Source organism: Brassica rapa, chromosome A04, assembly GCF_000309985.2.
Source record: "Brassica rapa cultivar Chiifu-401-42 chromosome A04, CAAS_Brap_v3.01, whole genome shotgun sequence".
NCBI classification, from domain to species: Eukaryota; Viridiplantae; Streptophyta; class Magnoliopsida; order Brassicales; family Brassicaceae; genus Brassica; species Brassica rapa.
The window spans coordinates 15,377,832-15,392,139 of record NC_024798.2 but is presented as its reverse complement, the minus strand read 5'-3'; the positions used below and the strand labels follow the sequence as shown (position 1 = coordinate 15,392,139).

General features: G+C 29.0%; 1 protein-coding gene across 1 annotated transcript; it reads right to left on the bottom strand.

The window, feature by feature from the left end:
* Positions 1-677: 677 nt before the first annotated feature.
* Positions 678-14,278, bottom strand: LOC103864903 (WUSCHEL-related homeobox 3). Its single transcript, XM_009142674.3, has 2 exons — positions 2,424-14,278; positions 678-2,040 (listed from the first exon to the last, which is right to left on the bottom strand). The coding sequence occupies exons 1-2, from the start codon at positions 2,835-2,837 to the stop codon at positions 1,750-1,752; spliced, it is 705 nt and encodes a 234-aa protein (XP_009140922.1). The 5' UTR covers positions 2,838-14,278; the 3' UTR covers positions 678-1,749.
* Positions 14,279-14,308: the final 30 nt, after the last annotated feature.

Genomic DNA, 14,308 nt, shown 5'->3' with positions numbered 1-14,308 from the left:
CACAAAAAAAATGTTTTCACGCCAACACCCTAAAATACATTTTTTCCGCCAAAACCGCAAAAACGCGTTTTCCCGTCAAAACCGCAAAAACGCGTTTTCCCGCCAAAACCGCAAAAACACATTTTTCCACCAAAACCGTAAAAATATGTTTTCCCGCCAAAAACACGTTTTCCCACCAAAACCACAGAAACGTGTTTTCCCGCCACAACCACAAAACGCGTTTTCCCGCCAAAAACGCAAAAAATGTGTTTTTCCTTCAAAAACGTGTTTTCCCACCAAAACCGCAAAAAACGTGTTTTTCCGCCAAAACCGCAAAAACGTGTTTTCTCGCAAAAACGCATTTTCCCACCAAAAATATGTTTTCCCGCCAAAACCGCAAAAAGCGTGTTTCCCGCCAAAACCGTAAAAATGTGTTTTCCCGCCAAATTCGCAAAAACATAGTTCCCTACAAAACCGCAAAAAGATGTTTTCTCGCCAAAACCGAAAATTTGTATTTTCCCGCCAAAACCAAAAAATCTCGTTTTCCCGCCAGAACCGAAAAATCTTGTTTTCCGCCAAAACAGACAAATTGTGTTTTCTCGTTAAAACCGAAAAATCTTGTTTTCCCGCCCAAACCGCAAAAAGAAAACTCGTTAATTTTGAAATAATTCTAATGTAAATATATTAAACTAAATAACTAAATGTAATATAGTTAAAATTAATATCAAACATATGATTAAATCAACACAAGTGTATTTTGGTAATTTGTTTACTAAACTCATTTGAATGAAAATAAAAATAAAGAAACAAACATAAGATCCATTTAGATGATTCATTTAGATGAGCTATATGGATGGACAAACAAACAATCACAAAAATCTGAATGGATCATTTGAATAGATCATACAAATGAATCATTTGGATGGAGATGACAAATGGTAAAACAAACAGTCCATAACTAACTAAAAACACCCACTCTCTCCTACTTTCTCATCCTATCTCTCTCTACTCTCTCTCTAAAAATCTAATATCACCTTTTTTTTTGGTAATTTAGCAAATAAGCCCTTATATATATTCATCATGTTTCATAATTTCTTTTCCTTTCTTGTTTTTATTTAAAATATTTCTTATTTGTTCCTTCAAATATTAATCTCTTTTTGAAAAAAAAAATATCATCTAATAATAAAACCGAAACATGTGTTTACATTTACGGCGGATATATATATATATATATATATATACGAAAGTATATTAACATGATGTGAAGTTTGGCATCAATTAGTTTATCGAAATCAAGAAAGTTTGTAATCACTATTCAATTATTATTATCATGGGAAAGTAAAATAAAAACAAAAAGGGAAGAATCATGGTACACATCAAAGCGAAAGGTGACCACATCAAAATAAAGAGTGATGTTACACATTAGACAAATGAGAACTTTCTCATTGTCTAGTCCTAAAGACAATAGCCTACACATGCATGCAATTGCAGAAACCAAGATACCCAATTTTACAACTCATAATAGCTCTCAAGTCCCAACTCCATCAAGCAACTTGTAAAAAACATATTTCTATAAATTATTAAAACTTCCCATTAATTCTACTGCTGAGATAGAGACATAAGAAAGAAAAGAGAGAGAGAGAGAGATGTCATGTAATTTTGTCCAACGGCTATTACTTTACCCCCAAATACACGCGTCCTCGTAGTAGCCATTGACGCATCATACATGAATGAAACACCTGCAGAATCTCTATTGTTGTTGTTTTTTCTTTAAAGTTTGGAACTGTCTTGTTTGGAGTTGATGGATGAGATTGGGAAGAGTTCGAGGGTTTTTAGTGGTATCTTTGGACTGTTCATCATCATGTTGCAATATGGAACGGGTACTGATGATGATGAGGGATATGATGGTCGTGGGCCCATATCCATCATCATCATCATCCAATCTCGACCGTACGAAGTGTTTTGACCCGTGATTGGTTTTTGCATCAACATATCCTCACGTCCACTTTTGTTGCAGTAATGTTCACTCAGCACTTTGCTTTGAGCTTCTACTCCAATGGCCTATATTTTCCATGATAGCATTCTAAAACTTAGCATCATATGTTGAAATAAAAACTCGACATATCACATATGTAAGAAACTAGGGCAAAGAAAATACCTTGTTACATTCTCATTTTCCGTTTTCTATGTAAACTATTTAAGTAGCAAAAATATATGATATTCTAAAGCTTTGAGCTTATTTATCGGTTTAGAACTATCACACTTTATAAAGGAATTAGTGTATATATTAATAAGTTAATAAACCAGAGTAAGGCTCAGATTGGTAGTTGTTTATTTCCATATATACAAGGCTGATTCTGGTCAGAAACATTTGCATCCAATTAAATTGAATAACGAAACATCTACCAAAAAAAAAAGAGTAGACAATTAAGAATATTACATACCTGATGAGAAAGACAAATGGGAGAAGGCTGAGAGCAGCAAGCGAAAGACATATGATCATAAGGACGATGATGATTATAATGGTGATGGTAATGATTATGAGGATCAATGATGTTACTAAGTGGTTGAGATATTGGGTTGGGCTGGATGTGTTGGAGCTGGAGTTGGAGATGATGTTGTTGTTGGTGAAGTTGCTTAGCGAGTTTCTTCCTCAGCTTCTGTCTATCTCTCGCCTTATGGTTCTGAAACCAGTAAAAGACGTTTTTGCCTTCGATACGTCCATAAAAAGCTAAATGAGCTGTGATTTGTTGTATCTGCACCGCATTAGGAGTCCGTATGCCGCTCCGGTACATCTCTTCCAAGATCATCAGTTGCTCAGGCGTCGGGCACCACCTCGTTGCAGCCACTGGACTCATTCTCTATTTAACAAAATATTTTGCTTTGTGTATGTCCTCTAATTGTTATGATACCTCTCCACCTTTTGATACTTTGTATATGGATAAGGTTATTTATACCCGAAATAAGACTATAAGTTTAGCAAGAAAATGGGAAAACTTCATTTAATATTAAAGTGCATTGGAAAGGGACGCAAGAGAGCAAAGAGTTAGACAAAAAATAAACATAATAAAGAACATTGTACTATATTGTTTCTTATGTTATGATGCATTTTGCATTGACACTGTCCCATTCCATATGCTCCAAATTGTAACAAACGTACTTTGTGAATTTGAATATAGTACTTATATGCATATGGGGATATTTCTTTTTGAATAACTATAATTTTCACTTTCAATTTTCTTTTCTGTCGGGAGTTTTCACATTCAATATACAGTAATATATTAATGATGTCAAGCAATAATAATACATGTACAAAAGGAGACAATAATACAATAGCATATTAATACTGCCGAGATCTGCCATCTATAATCCAATGGCACATAACTATGAACAATTCTATTTTGAAATGTTTTGCAAATAATGGAACATCATTGGTTTCAAATAAAGAATAATCGTTAAAACAATAGTTTCACTCTATGGTAAGTAGGTGCATATTACTCTGAATTGAAAAATTAAACCGAATTAAAAGGTATCGAACCAAACCACATAACCATTAATAGCTGAACATCTTCTACATTTCCATATTTGAAATATTAAAAAATGATATGAAACTAGAACCGAATGAGTAGAGTATGTAATTCAAAATACGATTTATACACTTAAAATAGTAGCTGTCTTTAAATTTAAATTAATTAAATATTAAAAATAAATGTATAAATAACAATAGTTATGTTTATATTGAAATAATCAAATAACCAAACTCAACTGAATATTACCAAAAACAGAAAATTGAACTACTCAAATAATTTTATTTGAAATACCTAAAATTATTTGATATTTTTATTTAAACCATTTGAACTAATTTCATTAAAATTATCTGCTATTAACTTAACTGTAACATATATAAACTCATCAATTTTCTTTTTTTTTTGAAAAAGGGCTAAAACTCATCAATTCTTGCGATTCCTACTTTTACTAAAAATAAAAAATCGAATCAAACTAATCTAAATTATAAAATACATTAATGGTTTTTATATTATATATATATATATATATATAATTGAAAGAATGAAACGAACCAAATATTCAAAAGCCTATGCTTAATTATGAATATACATCTTAGTTGAATATCTTACGGCCGACGTCGTCTGTCAATTAATAATATATAGGAATATAAGAAGACCTAGCGAGACAGGAAAGAACAAGAACAAAAATCAAAGAGGAACAATGAGGTGCATGGATTCTCGAGATGGATCATTCAATACGTTAACAAAAATGTACAATTCCCTCATATGATTAATTAAGACATTGACTGATCCGTCTCTGTACGAAAATGAAAACACCTTAACTAATCAGTTGTATTTTTTTTTTCCTATATAAAGGTTAGAACTGAACTGTACACGAAAATGATAATTCTCATTAACAAATAATAAAATACATTTTCATAATTTTTAAAACTTTTCTTTTTGAAAAAAAGTATAGTTTAAAAAACTACCAAAAAAGATAATGAACGATAAAGATCCACAGAATGTGATCAATCATATCAAGACCTAGAATCAATAAATATGTGTATATCTGTGAATGAATAGATATATACGCATGTTTGTAGAGAGAGGATAGAAGGAGAACGAGGAGAAACATAAATGATTATGTCATAATTGCTTTATTATGATATAGTTCTCTCAACAGAATGACGTTGACTCATCATATTAAAAGGAAAATGGGTAAACTTTCTCCAATCTTTACATGGACAGACAAGTAAGTAAATCTGTACAACCATGTGAAATGAAGCATACACGTTCTATGTAGCCAGTAGCCAGCCATATATGTATTAAATTGTTCTCATGATCTACGCACACATTATAATTTATAACCTAACGAAAACTAATTGTTTATTTAGAAGCATTATTATACTTAATTTTTATGTAACTGACTCCACATCTTTGTTATGTATGCGTTGACATGTGTTAGTTTCACAACTTCTTATAAACTGTAACATACAAACGTACTTCAAATATCACATAACTATATAATTGTCTGTTTAGAATCTCCAGAACCTGAGCATTTGACTTTATAACGTCTGCATGCAAAAAGATTGCATGCATTAGCACTCGCACCTACTAGTTGTCTGCAGGCTCTAAGGCCTTGTCTACCCCTCTCTCTCTCTATGCTCACTGTCAACATTCTTGATTCTAGATTTTCATTTTGGGGCGCCTAAACCTAAAGGATATTTGTTTGGTAAAAATTTCAATTTCATCAACGATCTTTTTTTTTTTATAGAAAATTACAAAATATAGTAGTTGCGGAAAAGAAGAAATAAAAACTACAACAAAAACCTAGGGCTTATTGGACTAGCTAGGAGTTTAAATGATTTTGGTATATGTAAGGATTTTGAGAAAATTTCATTAAATTTTGTTGGACTTAAGAAACTATTAATGATTTGGTAATATTTTTTCTTTAAATTTTTAAATGATTTAATAATGACTAATAAATCAAATGATTAAAAATCTGATAATTTTACTTGGTTTATATCTTATTTTCTAATATAATATAAAAATATTCAGTTTTAAGTAATCTTACTTATTAATATTTCAAAATCAAATGGATGTATTACTATAATCTTCCTAGGGTAATATGATCCATCAACCCGCTAGTTTGTTTTATGAGAATTTAACTTTGAAGCGGAATAACTACTAAACTTCAAAATCTCAAAAGATGAGAAGTTAGAATCTCATTCCAACTAAAGATTTGTGTAGTTCTAGGGACCTAGTTACAAGAGAATCATGAAATATTTTGAATCTTAAATGGACGTGAAAACACATAAGAACTTTTGAATGAAAATGGAAAAGAAACGTAACTCTGTTTTTTTTTGGAAATAGAAAGATCTTTGATGCAAAATAAAGGATATTATCTTGACTTCAAGAAAACTGAGAATTATGTTTTCAATTTTTACAAATCATTAAAAATGATATATAATTATTTTATCAATTTTTCTATAGAATTGAAATGATGATCTTGAAACGTATTAAATTTCGATTTCCAAATGAAAGAATTTTGATATTTTTAAGATTGAAAGTATTTTTAATTTCGAAAATACTTTCAAATATCATCATAAGAAGTGGCAATAATTAATCTTAACTATTAGTTATTTTCCAAATACTTTCAAATTTTATTTGATAGATTTTCTTGATGAAATTTTTAATTTTAATAAGCTGGAATTTTAAATTTTTGTACAAATGACTAATTTAATAATCATTGATTATATATGATTTTCTTAAAAAAAATGCTAAATCTAATAACTCAAATTTGAAAGAAAATGAAATCATTCCAAACTCCTAATCCAATAAAATATCCTTAAACACAATAGCCTAAGGAAAGAAAGATCAATAGCAACTAAAAGTAATAACTAGCTAGGGTGGCATAAGCGAAGAAGCATTGTCCGATCATTTTCTTTAACTCGCACTTTAGGACCATGGTAAATTCGTGAGTATGAACTCGCTAAAATTTGGTTGCCTAAAGCCTGATTCAATGTGATTGGTCTTTAACACACACTGCGAAAGCAACCCAAATTCAATAGAAGTTGCAGAACTAAACCACCGATGTCATCCCATGAACACCACCGATTGCATCAACACCCGTTCAGATTATAGCATAACACCACCTTAGAATTATGGAAACCTTCCATGCGTTTGACTAGAACTCTTATTTAGAAAGGAATAATTCGTTGAGAAATATCACACCACCGACTCGCACCAAAGAAGGCAGGAGAAACCCGGTACCACCCCGAATCAAAGAGTGATCAATTAATCATTCATCTAGAAATAATTAATAGCATATGAACGAAAAACTTCTATAGCTAACCCTAAAAACTTAGATAAAATAGATGTTTTGGGTAGAAATTAAACTAGGATGTTCCTGTGATCTATATCATATAACTAAATTTCATTTTATTGGTCGGCTTTGCTAATGAAAACATAATATTTTTTTTTTTTTGAAAACATAAAAACATAATATTACTCCATCTATTTCATAATAGATGATGTTTTGACTCATTTCACAAAGATTAAAAAATTTATTTTTCTCTAAAAAGTAATTTTACAAATATAATTTAAAAATTATTCAACCAATTAAAAAATAACTGTAAAATCTAATTGGTTACACAGTTTTCAGTAAAGTTAAAAATAATATAAATATATCAAAACTTCATCTATTTTGAAACAACAAACATCTTCTAAAATATCAACTATTATGAAACAGAAGGAATATGTATCTAAATTTCGAACGATACTCATCAAAATCCAATTTCATGACGAATTCATTTTAAAAACACAACTGTCAGTTAATTATATATATATATATATATATATAATTTAGATTTACAAGTTTTCAAACATTCAGAACAACCACAACGTTTTGATTTGATCATTGCATGTAGTTATTTGACCATGTGATACAGACCTAATTAAACGATATGATTAGTACAATTAACTTAAACTATAATATTTAGATGCTTAATATGTTCACTATAGTTTTTAGATATTTTTCTCTTTTTCTTCTTTGTAGAATGTAGAGGACAACAAACTAAGAGACTTTGAAAAAAAATTGGTAAAAAACAAACAAATAAAGAGACAAGACTATAAATGCATGCATGCAGACAAATTGCAATTTGCCTCTGCATTTCTTTTTAACAGTCTCTTTTTCAGTTTTTCATTTCAGAAATAAATTTTATAATTTGTATCCATACACATAAATGTGTAGTGTTCTGTCAACATTCTTATTAAATCATGAACTGTTGGTAAATACCAAACAGCTGTTTTGCTGTTCGACATTTCCTCTCTTTTGTCCCCACCTTTCTCTTTTAAAACAAAAGTTCTATGAAAACATTTCATTGCACATTGCAAGATTTAATTTTATTCACGTACACGTACGAATATATACACTAATCTTTAAGCAAATTAAGATTCGTAAACCTACAACAGCGACGTACCAATAGATGAAGTAATTGCAAAGATGGACCATATGAACTGTAATCTTAAAATGAATGTCAAACTCATGCATTATTAGTCCATGTTACAAATTTGCCACCACATGGAAACTATCACCTATTCAACTCAAGATATGCTAAAATTATATGTTTCTCGAGAAAAAGTATACTTTTGAGTAATAATTTTTTGTAAACTAATACTTTAATAACTAATTGGTGTTCCAGTTTTTTACCATATATATGACTTATTCCTCTAGAATTAGGTAGTCGTCGAATATCTAACTTAAAAATTTTCCAAATCGGTTTAAAGCTGATATTATTTCAACTGGTCAAATGAAAATACGTGAGAACCTCAATAGAGTCTCACAATATATTTTAATAAAAATATTAAAAAATAAAAGAGTGATATTTATAGAATGAGTTTCTTACAAATAACTTAGACTCTCTCTCATTTTTTTCTTTCTTTTTATTAGTATTTTTTTATTATTTTTGTTCTTTGAGATATCCACCAATACTAACGTTCTAATTATCTAATACCGGACACTAAATAATTATATATAGTTATAACTGTGTAATATTAATGTGTTTATTACTAAAAATAGTAGTACCATTAATAATAATATACAGTTTCATAAATATCATAGTATATAAATTGGTAATTTTGAAAGTTCATTATTTTCGTTGTTGGTTACAATAAGTTGTTTATTTCTAATTTACGTAACTATATATGTGCTGGTAATAAAGATTTTAGATGTATTATATTATAAATATTGATATAATAAATCTTAAATTGATATGTTCATGAAAAGGCAATTATAATTTTGACAGAAACATAAATAAACTGATATGTTCATGACAATTAAATATATATATATATATATAATTTACGTAACTATATATGTATATATATATAACAAAGTGAGTTGAATTTCAAATGCAGTATCTTATATGACTCGAGAAATATAATTTCATTGCGTTGAGAAACAATTTATATTAGACTTTTGTTAGTTATAGAAAAAGAGAAATAAACAATCGTTGTTACAAAAAAGAAGAAATAAACAATCGTATAGTTACAGAAAAAGATAATAAAATAAAAAGAGAAATTAACAAACAAACAAATAAAATAGATGATTTGACGAGTGACTGATCACATTATGGCAGACTGTCCGTACCTTTCTTTTCTAATGTCTGAATTGCTGACTTTTCTGTTCTTCTTTCTTTTCTTCCCACAAAGACAGTTAATTACCAATCTTTTTTTTTTTGAAACTAGTTAATTACCAATCTTGTGGAGTCAATGCACTTATCCTTTTCAAATCTCAAATCTCCATGCCAATACACTTAAATCACTCTTCTACACACATTCTTTGTTATATTTTTTTTTTGGTAAAATCTTTGTTACAAATTTACAATGAATTATTACCAGTCTTGTGGAGTATTTTCTTGAATAGTATTGTCTGGTCTTTATAATTCATAAATGAATGATTTATCTTCGAGCATGAATGGTGGATGTGTTTACTGTTTAATGTACTCAAGGAAGGACTCCATGTCATTTTTAATGTATCTATATACTTATATAGCGTTTTAGGACCAAAATGTTTTATTTAACGTAGGGGATAACTAAGTATATAAAACCGAAATTCAAGTGCAATCTAACTATCGCTTAAGAAATTTTTAGTTTGAAGTATTTAATAAAATTATTGAACGGTTTGAAATTTTTGGTTCGAAGTGTTTTAATAACATTACAACCTCATAATAACTCATACACGATAACCGATGTTTGCAAAAAAAATTTGGGTCAACTAATTTGTGATAGTATAAACACCAATTCAATATTCTGAAATATTGTGCAAACCCGTTTTTCACTCGAGAAGAAACTTTTGACACTCGATTGCCATTTTATGCGTTAGACAAGATGTTTTAATGTTTAACTAGGTGTTTTCCTAATTATTAAAAAAAATTAATTATATTTAAAAATAAAATTCTGCTAATTTGTAAATTTTAATATTTGCTTACAATACTTAAATTCAAATTTAATTTAGTTATATATAAAATTATGATGACATAAATATTTTTATTTTTATGTCAAAAAAATTTAAAATATTTTTAATAATATATATGTATACATTTAAAACTATAGTCTTGAAATTATTTTTAATCTAAAATGTATTAAATCAAATTCTATAAAACTAAGAGAAAATTTTTAAGTATATAACTATCAAAACGTAAAATAAATAATATTTTTATAATTTTAGGTATTAAAAACACTAATGGCATTGGGATTAGAAAATTACAATTCTTTTTAAAAAAACTGCATAAAATTTAGAAGAATTGTTTTATTAATAAAAGTTATATAATTATAAAAATATAATTGTAAAATAATATTATATTTCTGTTTCTACTATAATATTATTTATTGTTATATTAATGATGATCTATGATTTATTATCATATTCTGTAAAACTTATCGAAAACATAAATCAACATTAAATATAACTGTTCATGTCACAATTAGTTTCAATTCATGTCATTATTGTTAGTATGTCATGTCATTATTGCTAGTATGTTATGTCATATCTTTTTAAATCATTGTGATGATGACACATAACAAATCATTTCTCATATAATGTTTAGGGGATTGGTGCAATGATCTTCAATTGATACCATAAAACATGTGTCATTTTTAAGTAGTTTGATTTCTTTGCCTTTTTGTATTTAAATTTAATTTTAATTGTATAATCAATGTTGGACTAACTATTGACCGCTCATTTTGCAGGGACATACCATAATAAGAGAAGATCATTGCATCATTGATGTAATAACGTATACTATTGATATTTTGCATATTTACACTGTTTTAACCATCCATATTGCATACATTGATCAAATAGATTAGGAATTTAGCATCTTTAGAATCCATATTGTATTCATATGTCTTAATTAGGTAATGGAGTGTCCCATAGAGTGATTTGAGGTGTTTAAGAGCATTGTGGTTCGAAAAGAGTTGAAGAACGAAGTTTGGTCGAGTATGATGAGTGCACTGCGGGTTGAAGTCACACGGGTTGACTATCCCACGTCAACATGAGGCAACGGAGAGCTTCAACGCGGCTTGGATCACGCGGTAAGCCACACCCGCACACACGAGAATGGAGCTTGCTCGACGTCTTGACGCGGGGTGAAGCACGCGGGTTTCCTTACCCGCGTAAGGAGCCGTTGATGGATCACGCGGGGACGACGACGCGGGACGCTGCACCCGCACGTACGAACTGAAGGCGCAACGACGAGTTGACGCGGGGAAGCTAGCGCGGGTTGCAGCCAACAGATCTTACCCGAATCGAGACTTATCTTTAGTCAAATTTTAATGTTTTTAAAGGGCTTTTTAGACTTTTTAATGGAAACCATTAGGTTTACCAAAGACATATAAATACTCTTGTAATCCTAAAGTTAGGGCCTATCATGTTTTCTATCTAATCACAAAGAACCTTTTAGGTAAAAATATCTAATCTTGATCATTATCTCTTGTGATTATTTGATTATCTTGATCACTAATCATGATTAACACCAGATCATCAATGATTATTGGATTTATCATGAAGATTAGTGAGTAGTCATCTTTGGATTCATGGGCTAGGGTGATTAAGGGTGATTAGAGAAGATCTAGGGTGTTTAGTGCTAGATCTACTTGTTTCCTTGCTTGTTGAGGGTTCTCAATGCTATTTTAGTCATGATCATACTAAAATAGATTTCTAGGCATTTCCTACCCGCAAGGTGTATGTTGAAATGCCTTAACCAACTCTTCAATGATTTTAGCTTGCTTTACCTAAGAGATTAGTTGCTAAAGGAGTTAAGATTGCTATTAGACTTGTTCTCCATGTTTGATTTAGTAACATTCAACCTAAGAGATTAGATGCTTGAGTTGCTTTATCAAAAGAACATTCATCTAGAGATAGAGTTTGTTTAGCTTAGTGTCTAGGCATAAGGAAAGTGTTAGATTGAAAACTTCCCACCTCTAGATTGGATATATATCACCCAAGATCAGATGCCTAGCCCAATGAGTCCTCTTGTTTCATATTCAGAAAGAAAGATTTGCCCTTTATTGCATATTAGTAGTAATCTAATTAAAAAAATCATCTCACCAATTGATATCACTTAGATTAAGCATGATCTTGCATTTCCTTTACTTTAGAATTACTTAGAACTGGTTTGACATCTTTTATTCTACAACATTTGATTAGAAGCCTTGAAACTCTTATCATCAACTATAACTTCTCAGTTTTTAGCAGTCCAAGCAAAAAAATCTAAAGAATTTATTATAGGGACATTTGCTACAATAACCTAATAAATATTTTAAATAGCCAAGGGTAATATAGTAAAAGTGTTCCAAAATTTTATGAATATACTTTTACTATATTATTTTTAAATACATGATTGGTTTTCTATATCTACTTTATAAAAAATAAGAGAATAATAAAATTTCTTAAATAAAATAAACAAAATTCGTATTTAATGAAATGGAAATAAAATTAATGTTAAATATAACACTTAAAACAATATTGATTGCTTCTTAAAACATATTTTAATTTTAAAACAACTTTTTCACTAAAACAGAAATTTATAATTGCACATAAGTTTCATATAATTCTATCACCTTTTTATGAAATCAGTAACTTGTATTGACTTTTTATATCAGCTCTATAATATGTAATACTAGATAACGATATGTTTTGTTTAACTTTTTTTTTGTGTATATCTATATACTTTTGAAAAACATGGTAAAATACAAAAAGTCAAGAAATCCAAGACTGAATATCTATAACGATCTAGGTAAGTTTAAAACAACTTTATATATATGTAGAAGATGAAAAAACATGAAGGTTGTGTAATTTTGATAGAAAGCAAAATCTTTCAAACTTATTGTAATGTCTAGAAGTTTATGGTAGATTAGAAATTGGTAGACTTATATTTTGTCTACAAGACTACAGCCACTTGCATAGTGTCTACATGCTTTTAAAAACATGAAATTCTAAACATGTAGATTAGTTTGTTGTCTGCTTATAATAGGTAGATTAGTACAAAGTGTATGTTTTATAGCTGACTTTACATGTGCATTTGGTAGACTTGTGTAATGGCTATATAGTGTCTACATGATTTTACTGACATAATATCTGAAACCTGTAGATTAGTTTGTTGTTTGCTTATAATCGGTGGATAAGCATAAGGTCGACAAGTGTATACCAGACTTCACGAGTGAATTTGGTAGACTTATATAATGGCTACATGTTTCAACAGACTTTAACTTCATAATATGAAGCAATAGATTAGTTTGTTGTATGGTGATGATCCACATGCTAGAGTATTGTCTGCTTGATTGATATGACGTCTGCTGATAATCAGTGGATTAACATTAAGTACATACTAACAAACTGTACATGTTAATTTGGTAGATTTCTTTTAAACCAATGAGATATTTGTACATTAGCATAAAATCTGCATTAATAAAATATTCAACCTTAACTAAAGAATCTCGCAAGTTAATAAAACAACACTAAAAAAAATTAAAAAAAAAATTAAAAAACAGACACGTTATTGAAAAAGAATGAAAATAACATGAGTTCATAAAAAAACAGATATATAATGGATTAGAGGAAGAAGAGTCAAATTCAAAAACCTAACTCATTGTGGTAGTTTGAAGATGGATGTATATCGAAGTCCTAGTTTACTTGGTCACGATCTATAACTCACTTTTGGCTGGAAACTCAATGTGATGTTTCTATGACGACAAGGGAAAAAAACTAAAGTGAAGTTGCTATTTCAAATTTCTTTATTTTACTAAGATCACTAATATATAAAACAACAATCATAAAGTAAATTAGGAAAGTAAATTATTACTCAAAGTTTAATTTGGAATGTTTAATTTAGTTCAATAATTTAATAATTTAAAAGATTTAATTTTCAAGTAAATTAGGAAAGTAAAACTGTTTTAAATCAAATTCTAAAAGGGTAATTTTGGGAATATTAAATTATTTAGTTGATTAATAGGTTATGTGAGTATTAACAAATTTGATGGGTTACTGTAGTTATTTCTTATAAATCATAGGTTAGTTAGTCTAGGTAATTTTCTCTTTATTATTTTCAGTAGGAAAATTGAAGAGTTTACCTCTGTACGTCTACTTGGTGAATTATTAGGGTGATTATTACCAATTTACCATAATTATTAACATCTATATCATCATCATCATCAGCATCAATTGTACTGTTGATTAACAGAAAAATATACCGTAATATATGATAATTTTGTCCTAAAATTAATCAATTTATCATTCACACATACCCACTTTTCACATGTGC

Bases quoted from the DNA above. Each gene is read 5' to 3' on its own strand.
- LOC103864903 (XM_009142674.3), bottom strand. From the start codon at position 2,837: ATGAGTCCAGTGGCTGCAACGAGGTGGTGCCCGACGCCTGAGCAACTG. The intron at 2,041-2,423 runs GTATGTAATATT...TGGAAAATATAG, and splicing joins CCATTTGTCTTTCTCATCAG to GCCATTGGAGTAGAAGCTCA.